This window comes from Pleuronectes platessa, chromosome 3 (assembly GCF_947347685.1).
Source record: "Pleuronectes platessa chromosome 3, fPlePla1.1, whole genome shotgun sequence".
Lineage (NCBI taxonomy): Eukaryota > Metazoa > Chordata > Actinopteri > Pleuronectiformes > Pleuronectidae > Pleuronectes > Pleuronectes platessa.
In genome coordinates, this window is record NC_070628.1 from 21,588,619 (window position 1) to 21,608,931 (window position 20,313).

At 42.7% G+C, this 20,313-nt stretch overlaps 1 protein-coding gene across 1 annotated transcript; it reads right to left on the reverse strand.

Moving 5' to 3' along the window:
• Window positions 1–1,654: 1,654 nt before the first annotated feature.
• Window positions 1,655–19,278, reverse strand: LOC128436468 (deleted in malignant brain tumors 1 protein). Its single transcript, XM_053418198.1, has 22 exons — window positions 19,180–19,278; window positions 18,962–19,039; window positions 14,099–14,155; window positions 14,015–14,017; window positions 12,768–12,958; window positions 12,547–12,638; window positions 11,788–12,381; window positions 11,281–11,595; window positions 9,971–10,411; window positions 9,464–9,778; window positions 8,154–8,594; window positions 7,647–7,961; window positions 6,338–6,778; window positions 5,831–6,145; window positions 4,522–4,914; window positions 4,015–4,329; window positions 3,644–3,852; window positions 3,273–3,421; window positions 2,245–2,487; window positions 1,970–2,129; window positions 1,792–1,867; window positions 1,655–1,692 (listed from the first exon to the last, which is right to left on the reverse strand). The coding sequence occupies exons 1-22, from the start codon at window positions 19,276–19,278 to the stop codon at window positions 1,673–1,675; spliced, it is 5,262 nt and encodes a 1,753-aa protein (XP_053274173.1). The 3' UTR covers window positions 1,655–1,672.
• Window positions 19,279–20,313: the final 1,035 nt, after the last annotated feature.

Here is a 20,313-nt window from a genome sequence, read left to right on the forward strand (position 1 = left end):
GGGAGTGATTTTTTTCCAGAGTTTTTGGGACGGTAGACATGCCAGATACCCAAACTAATGTGTAGAAGCACTACAAAAGTGGAATTTTCATAATATGTCCCCTTTAATATGTCTGATCAGGTTTTATTGTTATGTTATTCCCTGGAAAATTGTCAAAAATGGTAAAGATAGTGTGCAGATGGATTCTTGTTTGACTCATGTCCCATCCTTCCACCAAGTTTCGTGATAATCTGTCCAGTAGTTTTTGTGTAACTCTGCTGAAAAAAAAATTAATAAAAAACTAGAAGGGCACTCAGTAGAGCGCATACCTCCACGAAGGCAAAACTGTCCCCTAAAATTTAAGATTTTTAATCACTGGTTTTCCCAGTGATTGTGAACACGTGATAACCGTATGCATCCCACGAAAACGCTATGAAGGAGGCAGCAACGACCACCAGAGCATTACGCACTGAAGGTGACCGATAAGGAGGAGGACAAACAGAAGGCAAAGTGGACTGATTCATATGTTATCCTCTAACAAAGTGAAACATCACACACACTCATGCAGGCCCTCACTTGTAGCAACAGCCCACACTAGTTTCCTGGAGAGTTTAGAATTGCGGGGCGTGTCATCAGAGCCCAAACCCGTCTTCATAAACATCAACATGACCAGCAGTGTGAGACACAGCAGACCCAGGACCACGTCTCCGATCCTGGCCTCTGGGATCTTGAAAATGTGCACGCAGCGGTGGCGCAGGAGAAGTTGACGTTCACTGCATAACTTTTTACTTCCTTTGACATCACTTACATTAACAAGTTTAACTCTTACACCACTGTCACACTCCTGAGCGGAGAATCTTTCTCTTCATCGAGCTGTCTATAAAGCAATCTCAGGAAAAAGTCGGGAGGAAATGATCCTGACATCCTGTGGAGGTCATATCTGAGGAACTCATACGACAACACAGAAAGGCAGGGGTGAGTGACACCTAAATATTTGGTTGGGAGATGACCACATCAGGATCACAAATATCAATCATGTAATCTGGATTTACCTTTGTTATGAGCAGAAACGGTTGTATCACATTTATTCACACATCACAGGATCAGGCCTTCATCTCTGCAGTACATCTACCAGCAGAGAGTCTTCAGAGGAGCCAGCAACACAACCAAAGACCCCACTCAGCATCACCTCCTCACACCAGTCTGAAATGCAGGACTCCAAGACTCCAAGACAGATTTTACCCTCAGGCCATAAAAACTGATGAACACCTCCAAACACTGCCACTGTCTTCCTCTCCCCACATAAAAAAAGGACAACTTGCTATACTGACATTGTGTCTTTGCACAACAGACTATATGCACACTTGCTTTTGCACATTCCCTTTAACCACTGTTATTGCCTGCCTCAGTATGTATGGGTGTATATTTATATTGTGCTTGATGAGTCGGTATGACTGTGCATTTATTTAAACTATAGATGAAAATACAGAGAAACAGAGAAAAGAAAAGTACTCTGACGTTGTTTTTTATTTTCTTCAATCATTTCAAAGCTCATTACACAGCTAATACAAATCAGGAAAACCAGTGTTACGATTCAATTATGCAATGTAACATGTGTTTTTTTATTATCGATTTATGAATAAAGGAATTCATAATATGAAATGAGTTTGTATTATTACTATATGTTACCAGCTCACTCAGGTGACTTGTACCCTGAAGAAAAGAAGAAAGAGGAAAATAATGGTGATTTATTCTGTATTGGTCATTGTGTTGACACATCAATCCTGAGAGCACATAGTTAATCATACTCACAAGAGATTGGTCCAATGGTGAGGGGCTTCAGAGTAGCAGAGCTGGAAACAGAGCGAGATGTCCTTCTTCTGCAAGACTATGAAAAGGAGGGGGAATAACAGATCCAATCAAAACCAGTGCAAAGCTGCAGTGACTATTGTTCGATAATGCTATTGATAATGTGAAACGTGTGACGTACTGGGGCACAGCGGGAGCTCCTCTGGTCACACAGGCTGAGGCTGCAGTGGAGGTAAATGTCACTGTTTTCACTATTGATCAGGAAAAACAGGGCGGAGAAACGAGCCTGTCGGGATGAGCCGCTCTCGATCACTGCCACTTGTTGTCGGTCAGTGGGGCACCTGGCAGTGAGGATGGAGCATGTCATGTGGGCCATTATACATCACATCATACACAGTCTTTTCCCCCCATTTCCATTATAAACCACAAAGCATAATGATGAAGAGGAACACTTACTTGTTCTGGATGAAAAAGTATCGTGCAGTATCATTGGAGTTTGATGAGTCAGAGGCGTAGCAGTTCTCCAGGACAACTACAAAGCTTGGGTCTCTGACTAATACAGAGACGCCCACATGCAGAGGTGAGCCCACAGGGAGCGTGATCAAGCCAGATGGATAAGGCTGAGTGAAGCTGGAGGTGCGGAACAGAGACATGGAGGCTCGAGCTTTGCTACCTAAGCCTGAGAGGCCAACTGCAGTTCTGTCAAAAATATAAGCCTTGTTATTATGATGACATAAAATCCTACACAGGTGATATTGATGTGTCTTGGAGGTATAAAGCCACTGTGGCAAACAGCAGTGCATGCTTAAGGCCAAATTATAGTCCTGCGACTGCAACCGCGGAAAGCCACGCAGTTGCATCGACGGACTCGTTTTGGTTTATGCTTCTCTAACCTGTTGCGCGTGTTGCAACGCAATTCAGAGCCAGAACAGTAACGTTTTGGTCGAAGACAAAACACAAAAAGAGACGTCTTCTTCTTCGTCGACTGTTTATTTACATCGCCACTCCGGCTCCTCGTAGCCTATTTCTGGCGGACAAATCAGCCAGTCAGTGACGGGTTATACAAGTGGTCATACTTTCGGATCTCTTCTGCCAAGTGCTCATCTATTTGGTCCATATTTGTTCTTCCAAATCTTCCGTGATTTCCGCGTATTGTGGGGCATGAAACCGGAAACTAGACTCCGGACGGGATGTAGTAAGCAGACCAATCACAAGCCTTGCGGGCTGCGTGAGGCTCGCGTCGCTTTGTTGTATAGTTCGAAAAATTGGCGGACGCACGCAAGCTGCAAGAGGGCACGCGAGGGGCATGTTGCGTGTCTTGCGTGCATGCGTGCGTGTCTACAACCCGACTATAAATCAGCCTTTACGCTGACATGATTGGTTAAAAGTAGCATAAACTACACCAATTTTCACCAGGTTTCGTCTTGTCTATTTTACAACTGTAAAAAGTGGGTGATTGTCGTATTCAATGAAAAGGTACTTACGGCAGCACGGGTCTGATTGCCACATTCATGCTGGTGTCTGTGTCGAGGGGATACGCACAGGAGAAGGGAAGACTCACAGGACGTGAGAAGGACACATTTCCTCGGTAGAGATATAAACTGTTGGAGTAGATGGCGTGTGTACGGTTGGTCTGAAAGACACAGTGGTTCAATTATTAGTCACTTATAGCTCTATTACAGTTTTGAGAGGTTTTGTCATACAGGCATAAGATCTGGGTTTAAGATATTGTCTCTGCAAGTTCCTGCTAATCTGAGCTCCCTGCAGAGGAGTACATTTTGGAACCAATAGATAAGTCTTACATATCGTAATAATAAATGAATGGACATAACTTGAAAATGAACAAAGTATTTACCGTCAGTGTGTTTCCACATGCACCTGCCTGAGCGTCCACCTCGTACCAAACTACATCATTATGCATTCTGACCCAGGAGCAGTTGCGAACTGCCAGGTTTCCGGAGAGTGGGTTCAAACCCATGGAAGTTATGGCAGCCATATTTAGCCCTATTTGGATTTTATCATGTCCACAGATGAGCTGAGGATGCTGGAGTGGAGGGCGCTGGACTAAAGACAAAGTTTTTAAAAGTCAGTAAATAAATGTGTGCACAAAAGAAGATGAGATGGTTAATACCAGATGAGACCAATACGAGAACTTCAAATAACATGTCACTGTGTGTAATTAGCAATATTATATAAAAACAAGTAAAATATAAGAAGTAAACCTACATTCACAGAGAACGCTTGCATCTTCATTATGTCCACAGTTGTGGACCCCGAACCCTGGATGTCTGCAGTCTGTTATCGATGGCTCCCTTCCTGAACAAATGACGTCGTCCAACCAGATGGGTCCAATGCCCGGTCCAAAAGTAGCATTTTGCAGTGCTGAACGAGCCCTGCCACAGCCCAGCTGTCTGCACACCACATTGGCATCGTTCAGGTCCCAGGAATCGTCACACACTGTCCCCCACTGTCCAGCATGGTAGATCTCCACTCTGCCAGAGCAGCGGTTGTCAGAGTTGACCAGCCTCACTGGTGAAGCAGCTACGAGAAACACATGCAACAAAATACTGTTGATTAGAGACACAGATGAAAGAGAGACTTCAATAGGATTTCTATAAAAACTCCATTGTTATCGGTGTGAAGCACATATACCATATTTCTGTTCTATAGTGTTATCCTATGTTGTCTGACAGGGAGATTTCATTGGCTTTAAATCTTCAAATAAGCATTTACCTTCACAGAGGACGCCACTATCCTCACTGTGACCACAGTTGTGAGATCCAATCCCACGGTGCCGGCACTCGGTCAGCTTTGATTCGCTGCCGGAGCAAACAACATCGTCCAACCAGATGGGTCCACTGCCCTGTCCATACCGTGCACTTTGTGGTGCTGACAGGACCCTGCCACAACCCAGCTGTCTGCACACCACCTGAGCATCAACCAGGTCCCAGTGGTCATCACACACCGTCCCCCATTGTCCACGGAGGAAGATCTCTACTCTGCCAGAGCAGGAGCTGTTTCCTCCATTGGCCAGGCGGACCTGTCCCTCGACTCCTGTGCTGTTGACCACTGTTGTTGTTCCAGGGGTGCCAGATGTGAGCGAAGCAGAGGTGAAGGTCTGAGATCCTGGATCAGGTGTGGTTGGTGAAACTGTGGAGTTTGGTCCTGGTTGAACTGAAAGAAAAATATATGTGAACCCACAAGACCACAACAGCTTCCACCTGCATAAATATAAATGAGAAAAACATCTTTTAAAATTTCTCTGACCGGGAGGTTATGCGTTCACACCTGTTTATATGTTTGCTTGTAAGCAAGATTATGCTTAAAAAATACTGAACAGATTTCCACAGAACCTGGTGGAAGATTGTGATATGGGTCAGGGAGGAAACACTTGTATTTTGGAGCAGCTTCAGAACAGTGGTCACATCAATGATTCTTTTTTCACTTTCTTTAAATTTGCGAGAAGGGCGTTTTTCAACATTTTGACCATTTACCCAGGAAACAATTCATTGACCTTGATGAAATCCAATCTGGAACATTAAGGGAACTGATATCTATGAATGTGTGAAATTTGATGCAGCCCCAATTAATGTAAGGAGACTGTCGGTCCTTGGTGGTGGAACGTGCGCCACTGAGTGATGTTATAGTTTGTTGGTGTATTCGTCAGCAGGATTATTAAAAAAACTACTGAACTGATTTCAACCTAACCTGGTGGAGAGCTGGGGCTTGGGCCTTGAAGAACTCTTCCTTTTTTTCTTTTATATTTCTACCATTAGAATTAGACAAATGTGTGTGGGATTGACTGTAAGCAGAGGTACAGTAAGTGCTTTAGTGAGTGTCACTCGAGTTAAAGATATAAATGATGATGTTATCCTGAGGCAGAGAACTCTATTTCACTTTCTTGACATAAACATTTACTGCACATTTGACGTATTGTGCCACAAATTAACAATATATGTTGAAATGTATCAATGAGGCAATTTTCCAGTTAAATGTGAACAATAACTACTGGACCCAACTTCAAATATATATAAACATTTACTGTCACAGATGATGCTGGCATCTTCATTATGTCCACAGTTGTGGACCCCGAACCCTGGATGTCTGCAGTCTGTTATCGATGGCTCCCTTCCTGAACAAATGACGTCGTCCAACCAGATGGGTCCACTGCCCGGTCCAAAAGCAGCATTTTGCATTGCTGAACGAGCCCTGCCACAGCCCAGCTGTCTGCACACCACATTGGCATCGTTCAGGTCCCAGGAATCGTCACACACTGTCCCCCACTGTCCAGCATGGTAGATCTCCACTCTGCCAGAGCAGCGGTTGTCAGAGTTGACCAGCCTCACTGGTGAAACAGCTACGAGAAACACATGTATCAAAATACTGTTTATTAGAGACACAGATGAAAGAGAGACTTCAGTAGGATTTTTATAAAAACTCCATTGATATCAGCGTGAAGCACATATTCCATATTTCTGTTCTATAGTGTTATCCTATGTTGTCTGACAGGGAGACTTCATTGGCTTTAAATCTTCAAATAAGCATTTACCTTCACAGACGACACCAGCATCCTCACTGTGACCACAATCGTGAGATCCAATCCCACGGTGCCGGCACTCGGTCAGCTTTGATTCGCTGCCGGAGCAAACAACATCGTCCAACCAGATGGGTCCACTGCCCTGTCCAAACCGTGCACTTTGTGGTGCTGACAGGACCCTGCCACAACCCAGCTGTCTGCACACCACCTGAGCATCAACCAGGTCCCAGTGGTCATCACACACCGTCCCCCACTGTCCACGGAGGAAGATCTCTACTCTGCCAGAGCAGGAGCTGTTTCCTCCATTGGCCAGGCGGACCTGTCCCTCGACTCCTGTGGTGTTGTCCACTGCTGTTGTTCCAGGGGTGCCAGATGTGAGCGAAGCAGTGGTGAAAGTCTGAGATCCTGGATCAGCTGTGGTTGGTGAAACTGTGGAGTTTGGTCCTGGTTGAACTGAAAGAAAAATATATGTGAACCCACAAGACCACAACAGCTTCCACCTGCATAAATATAAATGAGAAAAACATCTTTTAAAATTTCTCTGACCGGGAGGTTATGCGTTCACACCTGTTTATATGTTTGCTTGTAAGCAAGATTATGCTTAAAAAATACTGAACAGATTTCCACAGAACCTGGTGGAAGATTGTGATATGGGTCAGGGAGGAAACACTTGTATTTTGGAGCAGCTTCAGAACAGTGGTCACATCAATGATTCTTTTTTCACTTTCTTTAAATTTGCGAGAAGGGCGTTTTTCAACATTTTGACCATTTACCCAGGAAACAATTCATTGACCTTGATGAAATCCAATCTGGAACATTAAGGGAACTGATATCTATGAATGTATGAAATTTGATGCAGCCCCAATTAATGTAAGGAGACTGTCGGTACTTGGTGGTGGAACGTGCGCCACTGAGTGATGTTATAGTTTGTTGGTGTATTCGTCAGCAGGATTATTAAAAAAACTACTGAACTGATTTCAACCTAACCTGGTGGAGAGCTGGGGCTTGGGCCTTGAAGAACTCTTCCTTTTTTTCTTTTATATTTCTACCATTAGAATTAGACAAATGTGTGTGGGATTGACTGTAAGCAGAGGTGCAGTAAGTGCTTTAGTGAGTGTCACTCGAGTTAAAGATATAAATGATGACGTTATCCTGACGCCCAAAACTCTATTTCATTTTCTTGACATAAACATTTACTGCACATTTTACGTATTGTGCGACAAATTAACAATATATGTTGAAATGTGTCAATAAGGCAATTTTCCAGTTAAATGTGAGCAATTACAACTTGACCCAACTTCAAATATATATAAACATTTACTGTCACAGATGATGCTGGCATCTTCATTATGTCCACAGTTGTGGACCCCGAACCCTTGATGTCTGCAGTCTGTTATCGATGGCTCCCTTCCGGAACAAATGACGTCGTCCAACCAGATGGGTCCACTGCCCTGTCCAAAAGCAGCATTTTGCAGTGCTGAACGAGCCCTGCCACAGCCCAGCTGTCTGCACACCACATTGGCATCGTTCAGGTCCCAGGAATCGTCACACACTGTCCCCCACTGTCCAGCATGGTAGATCTCCACTCTGCCAGAGCAGCGGTTGTCAGAGTTGACCAGCCTCACTGGTGAAACAGCTACGAGAAACACATGTATCAAAATACTGTTTATTAGAGACACAGATGAAAGAGAGACTTCAGTAGGATTTCTATAAAAACTCCATTGATATCAGCGTGAAGCACATATTCCATATTTCTGTTCTATAGTGTTATCCTATGTTGTCTGACAGGGAGACTTCATTGGCTTTAAATCTTCAAATAAGCATTTACCTTCACAGACGACACCAGCATCCTCACTGTGACCACAATCGTGAGTTCCAATCCCACGGTGCCGGCACTCGGTCAGCTTTGATTCGCTGCCGGAGCAAACAACATCGTCCAACCAGATGGGTCCACTGCCCTGTCCAAACCGTGCACTTTGTGGTGCTGACAGGACCCTGCCACAACCCAGCTGTCTGCACACCACCTGAGCATCAACCAGGTCCCAGTGGTCATCACACACCGTCCCCCACTGTCCACGGAGGAAGATCTCTACTCTGCCAGAGCAGGAGCTGTTTCCTCCATTGGCCAGGCGGACCTGTCCCTCGATTCCTGTGGTGTTGTCCACTGCTGTTGTTCCAGGGGTGCCAGATGTGAGTGAAGCAGAGGTGAAAGTCTGAGATCCTGGATCAGCTGTGGTTGGTGAAACTGTGGAGTTTGGTCCTGGTTGAACTGAAAGAAAAATATATGTGAACCCACAAGACCACAACAGCTTCCACCTGCATAAATATAAATGAGAAAAACATCTTTTAAAATTTCTCTGACCGGGAGGTTATGCGTTCACACCTGTTTATATGTTTGCTTGTAAGCAAGATTATGCTTAAAAAATACTGAACAGATTTCCACAAAACCTGGTGGAAGATTGTGATATGGGTCAGGGAGGAAACACTTGTATTTTGGAGCAGCTTCAGAACAGTGGTCACATCAATGATTCTTTTTTCACTTTCTTTAAATTTGCGAGAAGGGCGTTTTTCAACATTTTGACCATTTACCCAGGAAACAATTCATTGACCTTGATGAAATCCAATCTGGAACATTAAGGGAACTGATATCTATGAATGTGTGAAATTTGATGCAGCCCCAATTAATGTAAGGAGACTGTCGGTACTTGGTGGTGGAACGTGCGCCACTGAGTGATGTTATAGTTTGTTGGTGTATTCGTCAGCAGGATTATTAAAAAAAGTACTGAACTGATTTCAACCTAACCTGGTGGAGAGCTGGGGCGTGGGCCTTGAAGAACTCTTCCTTTTTTTTATTTTATGTTTCAACCATTAGAATTAGACAAATATGTGTGGGACTGACTGTAAGCATAGGTACAGTAAGTGCTCTACTGAGTGTCACTCGAGTTAAAGATATAAATGATGATGTTATCCTGACGCCCAAAACTCTATTTCACTTTCTTGACATAAACATTTATTGCACATTTGACGTATTGTGCCACAAATTAACAATATATGTTGAAATGTGTCAATGAGGCAATTTTCCAGTTAAATGTGAGCAATAACTACTGGACCCAACTTCAAATATATATAAACATTTACTGTAACAGATGATGCTGGCATCTTCATTATGTCCACAGTTGTGGACCCCGAACCCTGGATGTCTGCAGTCTGTTATCGATGGCTCCCTTCCTGAACAAATGACGTCGTCCAACCAGATGGGTCCACTGCCCGGTCCAAAAGTAGCATTTTGCAGTGCTGAACGAGCCCTGCCACAGCCCAGCTGTCTGCACACCACATTGGCATCATTCAGATCCCAGGAATCGTCACACACTGTCCCCCACTGTCCAGCATGGTAGATCTCCACTCTGCCAGAGCAGCGGTTGTCAGAGTTGACCAGCCTCACTGGTGAAACAGCTACGAGAAACACATGTATCAAAATACTGTTTATTAGAGACACAGATGAAAGAGAGACTTCAGTAGGATTTCTATAAAAACTCCATTGATATCAGCGTGAAGCACATATTCCATATTTCTGTTCTATAGTGTTATCCTATGTTGTCTGACAGGGAGACTTCATTGGCTTTAAATCTTCAAATAAGCATTTACCTTCACAGACGACACCAGCATCCTCACTGTGACCACAATCGTGAGATCCAATCCCACGGTGCCGGCACTCGGTCAGCTTTGATTCGCTGCCGGAGCAAACAACATCGTCCAACCAGATGGGTCCACTGCCCTGTCCATACCGTGCACTTTGTGGTGCTGACAGGACCCTGCCACAACCCAGCTGTCTGCACACCACCTGAGCATCAACCAGGTCCCAGTGGTCATCACACACCGTCCCCCACTGTCCACGGAGGAAGATCTCTACTCTGCCAGAGCAGGAGCTGTTTCCTCCATTGGCCAGGCGGACCTGTCCCTCGACTCCTGTGGTGTTGTCCACTGCTGTTGTTCCAGGGGTGCCAGATGTGAGTGAAGCAGAGGTGAAAGTCTGAGATCCTGGATCAGCTGTGGTTGGTGAAACTGTGGAGTTTGGTCCTGGTTGAACTGAAAGAAAAATATATGTGAACCCACAAGACCACAACAGCTTCCACCTGCATAAATATAAATGAGAAAAACATCTTTTAAAATTTCTCTGACCGGGAGGTTATGCGTTCACACCTGTTTATATGTTTGCTTGTAAGCAAGATTATGCTTAAAAAATACTGAACAGATTTCCACAAAACCTGGTGGAAGATTGTGATATGGGTCAGGGAGGAAACACTTGTATTTTGGAGCAGCTTCAGAACAGTGGTCACATCAATGATTCTTTTTTCACTTTCTTTAAATTTGCGAGAAGGGCGTTTTTCAACATTTTGACCATTTACCCAGGAAACAATTCATTGACCTTGATGAAATCCAATCTGGAACATTAAGGGAACTGATATCTATGAATGTGTGAAATTTGATGCAGCCCCAATTAATGTAAGGAGACTGTCGGTCCTTGGTGGTGGAACGTGCGCCACTGAGTGATGTTATAGTTTGTTGGTGTATTCGTCAGCAGGATTATTAAAAAAACTACTGAACTGATTTCAACCTAACCTGGTGGAGAGCTGGGGCTTGGGCCTTGAAGAACTCTTCCTTTTTTTTATTTTATGTTTCAACCATTAGAATTAGACAAATATGTGTGGGACTGACTGTAAGCATAGGTACAGTAAGTGCTCTACTGAGTGTCACTCGAGTTAAAGATATAAATGAAGATGTTATCCTGACGCCCAAAACTCTATTTCACTTTCTTGACATAAACATTTATTGCACATTTGACGTATTGTGCCACAAATTAACAATATATGTTGAAATGTGTCAATGAGGCAATTTTCCAGTTAAATGTGAGCAATAACTACTGGACCCAACTTCAAATATATATAAACATTTACTGTAACAGATGATGCTGGCATCTTCATTATGTCCACAGTTGTGGACCCCGAACCCTTGATGTCTGCAGTCTGTTATCGATGGCTCCCTTCCTGAACAAATGACGTCGTCCAACCAGATGGGTCCACTGCCCGGTCCAAAAGCAGCATTTTGCAGTGCTGAACGAGCCCTGCCACAGCCCAGCTGTCTGCAAACAACATTGGCATCATTCAGGTCCCAGGAATCGTCACACACTGTCCCCCACTGTCCAGCATGGTAGATCTCCACTCTGCCAGAGCAGCGGTTGTCAGAGTTGACCAGCCTCACTGGTGAAGCAGCTACGAGAAACACATGCAACAAAATACTGTTGATTAGAGACACAGATGAAAGAGAGACTTCAGTAGGATTTCTATAAAAACTCCATTGATATCAGCGTGAAGCACATATTCCATATTTCTGTTCTATAATGTTATCCTATGTTGTCTGACAGGGAGACTTCATTGCCTTTAAATCGACAAATAAGCGTTTACCTTCACAGACGACACCAGCATCCTCACTGTGTTGACAGTTGTGAGATCCAATCCCACGGTGCCGGCACTCGGTCAGCGTTGATTCGCTGCCGGAGCAAACAACATCGTCCAACCAGATGGGTCCACTGCCCTGTCCAAACCGTGCACTTTGTGGTGCTGACAGGACCCTGCCACAACCCAGCTGTCTGCACACCACCTGAGCATCAACCAGGTCCCAGTGGTCATCACACACCGTCCCCCACTGTCCACGGAGGAAGATCTCTACTCTGCCAGAGCAGGAGCTGTTTCCTCCATTGGCCAGGCGGACCTGTCCCTCCACTCCTGTGCTGTTTTCCACTGGTGATGTTCCAGGAGTGCCAGATGTGAGCGTTGCATAGGGGGAAGAAAGTGTGGCCTGTAATACTGTGGTGTGGGGCACTGCTGCTATTGTTCCAGAGGTGTCAGATGTGGGTGCAGCAGAGGTGAAGGTCTGATATCCTGGATCAGATGTGGTTGTTGAATCTGTAGTGTGGTGCACTGCTGCTGTTTGAGGGGTGCCTTGCTGTCCTGGACCAGGAGTGGTCAAAGGAACTACAACATCTGTTCTGTTCACCTCTGTTGACAATGGAAAGTATCAGTGTGCAACCATAACTTTTTGTTCATAAAATGTCATTTGAATATATAAACAAAAGGACAATATATTCTCTAGACTATTATGCTTACAATGGATTGATTAAATGGGAAAATTGCATTTTTTGTTAGAGAGTAAAGTTTCAGTACCTGCACAATAGGCAAGAGCGCATGACATCGGCTTCACCAGTTTGTAGACGTAGTAGTTTCCGTTGCAGAGTTTGACGTTGATGGTGTGTGAACTAAAAGAGCAGCAGCCGGAGAGCCAGTTACCACATACATTCCGATTTACAATCACTCCTGGCTGTGTGGGATGAGGCTCTGTTATCCATAGGGGAGCGTGTGTTCCACACCTGTTTTGCTGAACACACCTCTCAGGAACGTGGGCACTGGTTTGATTCAGGAACAGACGATACCAGCCTTGCCAGTTAACATCTCTGTCACAGCGTGGGTTCAGATTCATTTTGTTATCTGTCGACCGCCAGTCATTGTGCAGCTCAGTGTAGAGCTCACAGGGGTCAGCGCAGCGGGCGACCCCATTATTACTGATGCAGTCCATGCCCTTAGGACAAACAGTGTTTCCACAATTGAACTGGATAGATTGGGGAGAGGGCCCAGATCTGGCGGTGGAGGAAGGCTCCATACATATGAAAGAGCCTGGTGTGTTGTGGCACACCTGAGGCGGTGCGCACGGTGGGTCTGGGAGGGAGCACTCGTCAGTTTCCACACAGCCGCTGTCTTGTGACCAGTGATAACCTTGGCTACAGCACGAAGAGTCACTGCAGAGTTTTGTGTCGTAGCAGGTGAGACCGTCGCCTACGAAGCCATCTTTACAGACACAAGAGAGGACCGGGCCACTGAACGTGTCTCCTCTTTCCCGTGACTCCTGGCACATGGATTCAGTGTGACATGAATCACAGCTGGAGACAAGTGTCCCTGTGAAAAGTACAAAGACAGTTTGATCCATGCTGTTGTTTGATCCATGCTCTTGTTTGATCCATGCTCTTGTAAAGCTAGAAATAAATGTAACTTTCTTCACACCCTGCACGAGTAATAGGGTTAGAGGGAATAAGCAATTAATGCTATCTCTTTATGTGATAAATTTGTTATAAGTCCTAAGCTTCTATTCCTTCTCTCTGTGGACTTGGACAGATAGCCCTAACCACCCCCCCCCCCCCCCCCCCCCCCCCCCCCCCGGGTGTCACACCTTGCTAAGCCTTGAGAGGCAAAATGTTAGTTGTGAATATGGGCTATAGAAATACATTTTGATTGAATGATTAAACAGTTGGCAACTCTGAACATAAAATGTCAACCATCAGAACGAGAAACACAGACGGAGCTGGGAGGCTGATTTAAAGCTATTTAAGGACAGATTTAAAACTTAGAGAAAGTGTAAAATAAACAAAGTCATACTTGTGAGGTGTGGTCTGTGAACACACTCTGCTAATTTTAGTTGTTCTGCAAAATTTTATGTGTAATCTGGTGAGAAGAAATTTAACTCGAGATTACAGAAAGTCAGATTGATTTACCTGAAGTGTTCCCTATAAAAAACTGAAAAATTAGGAGCAAGAGCAAACCCCCAGGCATCTCCATCATGGACCAAATCCACGACACAAACTTGCTGAAAAACACAAAAGAGATGTATGAAAATCATATGTTCACATTATGATCATGACTCTACTTTGCCAGTGTTTGTACTCACCTTGAGAGAGTGAGTGGAAATCCAGTAGATGCTGCAAAACCTCTCTGTGAAATTTGCCTAGTGAGCAAGAGCATGATCATTTATAGGCCTGTCTCTGTGTGCAGAGGACAAAAGGAGGAGATCATTGTTGAAATATAAAAGCAGGTCATTGATAACACTGGTTTGATATGACGTCAAACAAGTTACTAATTAATGAAACATAACCGACACACATGCAAAAGCCCTTAATCGATTTATCTTATGGTTCTTCAAACATTCGCAGGTCAACATACAGTACTGGAGACTTTTTGGTTTGGACAGGTTTGCACATTCCAGCGCTATTAACCTCCTCCGGTCAACAACCGGGACAGACTGTTGTAGTGGATCAACATATTCATTAAAGGTCCAAGGTCCCACATCATTTAACAGCATCTCCCTGTTTTCATGTTCAGGTTTGACGGAACAAATACCATTTGCGTCAGTTTCTGGAAATTGTTAGGTGGACTTAAATTTCAACTAGAATGGTGATCATTAAAGAACATACCTCCGCCAAGGCCAAACAGTCCCCTTGAATTCAGTCGAGCTGAACCAAATTACGCACACTCATAGATATCAGTTCTCTTAATATGTCTGATCAGGTGATACTGTTATGTTAGTCCCTGGGAAATTGTCAAAACTGTTAAAGATTGTGTGCAGATGGATTATTGTTTGACCCATGTCACATCCTTCCACCAAGTTTCATGATAATCTGTCCTGTAGTTTTTGTGTAATTCTGCTGACATCAAACAAACAAACTAGAAGGGCACTCAGTAGAGCGCGTTTATGCATGATAAAACTGAAAATGGACGTCACTGGTTGAAAGGGTTTTTTTAATGAATGAACAGATCTTTGAAGTTAGGAGTGCAATGAATAGATCAAATAACAGCCGATTACATTTCCTAATTTCTCAAAACGATTGATTGTTTTTATTATATGGACACACCAAGTCTTATCACCATTTATTGGACTCACAGTGGTGCTGCTTGTATTAATTGTCTAGTTTAATATTTAAAAACTCACTTCCTCTATTAAGTTTTATTAATACAAGGTAAATGTTTGACTCAGCGTTAGGTGCTTCACTGGAGGAAGAAAGGGAGAGTTCACACACCCCTTTGAAGGTTAGATGCTATTCACAAAAGGGTTAAATATCATTGCTACGTAAATCCAACTTTGAGTGATATCCTGATAAAGGGTTTGCACAGCTCTCAGATGAATCATCTTAATAACTTCCTTTATACAGGAAACTTCACAAACAGGGATTAGTAAGAAGAGTTTGACATCATCCCTACACAAATACAACTTTTAGTCACACCTTACTGAGAAAGTCTTTCTACAGCTCTTAGAATAAGATTATAAACAACCTTATTTACAAAGCACCTTTAAAAACAAGGATCACAAAGTGCTTAGAGTGACACCGATAACAGCAACTAATAAATAAAAGCAATTATAAGACAGCATCATGAAAAAGCTGTAATTACAGATAAAATTTACAAAAAAAAGAAAAAAACAACGGAACATAAAAGCAAAGAAATACAAAGAATATAAGCAGTAAACAAAGAGAGTCTGTAAAAATAGGTTTTAAGAATTGATTTAAAAGACTGAATTAGCTAACCCCCCCCTCCCCCATATGGCGGTTTATCTTCATTCTGATAAGACAAATAGTCAAATAATCAAAACTGAAAATATAGAACAAATATCATCACTTTGGACTTGGGTTGATGTTCAGATTTTTTTCACATTTCTTTATGGGACTGGCACAGGGTAGTGGTGGAGGTTTGGCAATTCGTCATTGGCTTGGCAGTTGGCAAGATTACACACAAGCCAAGAAACAGAGCTGGTGAAAGACTACGGTATGTGTCAGGGAGGAAACCACTTCATTTCAATGCTGATCCAGGAAAAGGAAGTTTTTCGAAATTTTCACTTATTTCTCAGAGAATAATTCGGAGTGGAAAGATTACTGTGTTTGACATTGTGTGGTTGAAACCTATTTTATAGTTGAAAATGAAGTTTTTGCAGGCCTGTTTAAATACTTTTATGACCTGTCTACTTAATTAATGACCTGAACTGTTTATGATCTTGAACTGTGTGTGACCTGAAAACTTTACGACACTTATTTATTCTCCAAAGAACAGAATTTATGTCTGCTCTATCTCCAAAGGAAACATGTAAATCATTTATTCCTGTTTCAAAATGCGGCTATAGAACCAGTCTGACTGGCTTAGACAAACAGCCTTAGTTCTCCTATATCAGTTCCTTGCAATTTACTGTTTACCATCTTCACTCTGAGATCCATGTGTCTCTCTGTGTTGATCCTTCCTGCAGAAAGCCCCTATTAAAATACACAACGACAAATTTGGTATTTAGGCCTCTTGTATTTTCAGAATTCCTTCACAAATTAAAATATCTTGGTGGAAAAATCTGAGATGTGTAGGGGACTGATAATTATGAGTGTGTTTAACTCTGTGTAGATCCATAAAAAAGATCTAGTGAATTTAACTGAAACAAATCAGACTGTTGGCATTGGTGAAGGTATGAATTTGACTGAGTGACATTCTAGTTGTTTTAGTGATGTCGCCTGATGATGACTGAAGGGGCCTTAACATGGTGCTTGAAGTAATCAACTACTCCTGATGCTTCCCTGAGTTTTTGCCTTTGTTCTGTCCAGGACACTTCCCCTAAACTTTCTGACAATCTAATTCCATTTTAATATACATGTGTCTTCCACTTTCTTTGTGAGGTTTGAATGTTCTCCTTGTGTCTGTGTCGGTTTTCTCTTTGGCTTCAACCTCGCTCCAACCCTCAAAGGAGAAACAGCTGAGATGAAGTCAGGATGGATGGGAAATGTACGATTGTGCAGCTTCACTATGACTCGCAGATTGTTGCACATAAAGATACTCAAACTCACAAAATAAACACTTTTTATTCACTAACAATACTTGAAAAAGTACAGTTATATTTTATATTACAGTTATTATTGTAAATCTATGAATTAAAAAATTTGGATACTGTAAATTCAGATTTGGTCTCTGGCAGCTCTCAGAGGGAGTCCTCTGTTAGTAAAAAATACAGATTTCTGACACATAAAACTCTTTGAAAGATATTATAAGAAGTCTGGTCCCATGTTTCAGAGCACATGTAACTTAGTGTTGGAATGTTGAAGATTGCACAATCATCTCCAGTGTCAGGGTTTGCAGATACAAAGTGCAAGGAAGTGCAACAAGTTCTAATGAGGGGGAAAAGGGTGACATCTCTGGCCACTGGATAACTGACTGACAGTCAATGGAGGTAGTTTGTCACTTTTTGAAATAATCACATATCACAAATTTCACCAATCGATATTGACTGATGTGACTGATGATTCAAATGTCCCTAAGTCTCTAATCATCTTTTTTGACGGGTAATCGTATTTCTCTGAAATATCTTCATGTGACCGTAAAGTAAAGGAGAGGATTAGGGTTAAAACATGATGTCAAAATAATATAAAATGTAATTTTAAACAGCAATATCAATCGTTATTGTGGAAAAATGAGAACCTTTTTTCCAGCATATCCAATGAACTGAATTCTCGCAAAACTAAAGCTCATGAGTTGTAATTAAAGTTCGGTAAATTGTGATATTGCATTTAATCCGTCCGGATTGGTAATTTGGAGAATAACTCCTGTTGGAATAAAACATAATATAAAAATCTTCTGAGCATTTATTGTACTCTCATGACAAATATCATTACACCTCGAAACCTTCCATTAACCAACACAGTGGATGCAGTCACTTTTTTTTCCACAGCGGTGAAGAATGAAGTTTAAACCTCATTACCTCAGGTTTTGTTCCATGATGAAGTCTGAGAAGTAGATGATGTGAGACTGTGGTGTCAGTTATAAATTATCACAGCAGGAAAACGATTGATTTTAATGTGTAGAAGTTTGTTTGGATTTCTTGTTTGTTAAAGGCCCAGTTCAGACCTGGTATTGATCAGAATTCACTTCACTGCTTTAAATGCAAATAACCATGAATGTCATTTGGCTAAGAAAGACCAAATTATATTGTTTTTACCGAGTCTGAGTATACGGTGTGTCTGATGACAATGTTGGTGTGTGTGTTGGCACGACCAAGTGAGCAAGAGAGAGAGAGAGAGAGAGAGAGAGAACAAGAGCGAGAGCTAGAGAGAGAGAGAGAGAGAGAAGACAGGAGTGGCTGAGTGAATCTTGAGCAGCTGCGTAGACAGTTTTGACCAATTTAAGAAAAGCATCAGTCATTATGTGTTGGGCAGTGTTGATATTGTGGCCACATACAAATCAATGTAAAATCATATTTCATTTATTGAGTAACAGTAGCAGGTCAGAAACCTCAGTTGAGTATGCGGTCCTTCATGTGTGGCCTAGGAGTCGGCCAAAGGGCTCAAAGGCAGATCCAGAGCTTCAGGAGCATATACATCATTACTAATAAGACGTCTTATTAGCAAATTACTCTCTTGTGCCTTTTGAGACAATAGCACCAAAGTTGTGGAACACCCGACCTACATCAAGGTTTGCTGATTCTGTGGAATCATTTAAAAACCACAAACCTGTTTAAAAAGGTGTTCAGGGTCACTTTAGTTTACCAGATCGGTCTCTGTATGCACTTTACTGGACACTATATGGTTGTTTTGTTTTGTTTGTGTTCATATTCCGTTTTTGCTTTTTGTACGATTTAACTGTTTTTTTACTTTCTGGGCCCTGCAATTAATAACTCTTGCAGGTGAAAAAGTGCTTTGTTACTTACTTTACAAAAAACAGTGAGATTTAAGTGTGCTGCCTTTGAAAGGATTCGGAAAGGATTTGAACTTTTCAGTGAAGAATATTACTGCACCTTTATCTGGGGTCTGGCCGTGTTGTACAGCAGCAGGACTCCAGATAAAGCCACTCCTCCGATAACACCGTAATGCACCTGCCAGAAGCTCAACAGGAACGTCACGACAAAAGGTCACACGAGCACCCAGACTTCAACAGATAGATCCACTGTGGCACAAAATTGAGGTAACACGTACAGCGCATCCTCCACATCTTAAGCACGACGTGATAATCCACCATGGGAGCCACCACACAGATGATCACAGCCGCCACAGAAGCTTTGGGGATGTAGTAGAAGGCCGGCATGAGGAACGCCAGAGAGAGCAACACGATCATACTTGCAAGCACCACAGAGGGAAGGTCACATTTACAGGAATTTCTCATTTTCAATCTTAACAAACACACAAACTCAAGAAAAATAAGTCAAATGAATACATTCAGTAAAACAGATTGCTTTAATGATAATGATTTTTAATGGAAGGAATGGGCATTGTCTTTGTGGCAAGAAGAGGATGGTGTTGAGACAGAAAACCGAGTTAAGACATCAGGAACTATGTGATGTTTAATGGACCCAGAAAAGCAAAAATGTGAAAAAGTTAGGCAAGACAAGGTTGTGGCATCTAAAGGAACAGCATTTTATGTGATGCTCTGTTTTAGAGAAATCCTTCTCTTCTGTGATGAGCCAGTGCCTGATGTTTTCTTTAATCTCTGACCTTCATGTACATGACGGCTTAGTACTCACAGGTCAGACCACAGCCTGTGAAGTTCTGTGATTGTATCTTTTGTACAGTTTGAATGTTACTATGTTGATAATTTCTAGCCATGGACAGAGAGGTGGAGAGATAGATAGACCCCCGTCAATGTACCCCAAACCTCTGTGGTTGTCTGGCTACAGTAAGTGTCTGCAGGACCATATCTTAACAAGATCTCACAAACACACACACACAAACACAAAACAATACCCGCCCCGCTGTACTGACTTGTATAGAAACAGGGGAGAGGTTTGGGAGAAAATGTAATATCACAGATAAGCACAAGAGGGTAGAAGAGAGTTTAAGTGAGTGTTGACTCACCAGTTATGATTCCTCCTGCAGGAGTACAGACACCAGTCTGGGAGTTCACTGCTGTCCTGGAGGTGAAGAGAAAAATATGACACTGTATATACGTAATAGCGCTCTCTCTCTCTCTCTCTCTTTTTCTCTCTCTCTAACGCACACATACACACACACACACACACACACACACACACACACACACACACACACACACACACACACACACAGTGTACAATGTGTAGAAAAGTGCTGTAATAATAATTCATTTAATTTTTATTCATTTTGTCATGTTGAAAGAGCGGAAAAATACGCAGCA

Excerpts from the sequence above, each read along its gene's own strand:
- LOC128436468 (XM_053418198.1), bottom strand. The coding sequence starts at position 19,278 with ATGATCGTGTTGCTCTCTCTGGCGTTCCTCATGCCGGCCTTCTACTAC. Across the intron at positions 8,595-9,463 it reads TGCCAGCATCATCTGTTACA|TTCAACCAGGACCAAACTCC; the intron begins GTAAATGTTTAT and ends TTTTTCTTTCAG. Across the intron at positions 6,146-6,337 it reads TGCTGGTGTCGTCTGTGAAG|CTGTTTCACCAGTGAGGCTG; the intron begins GTAAATGCTTAT and ends TGTTTCTCGTAG.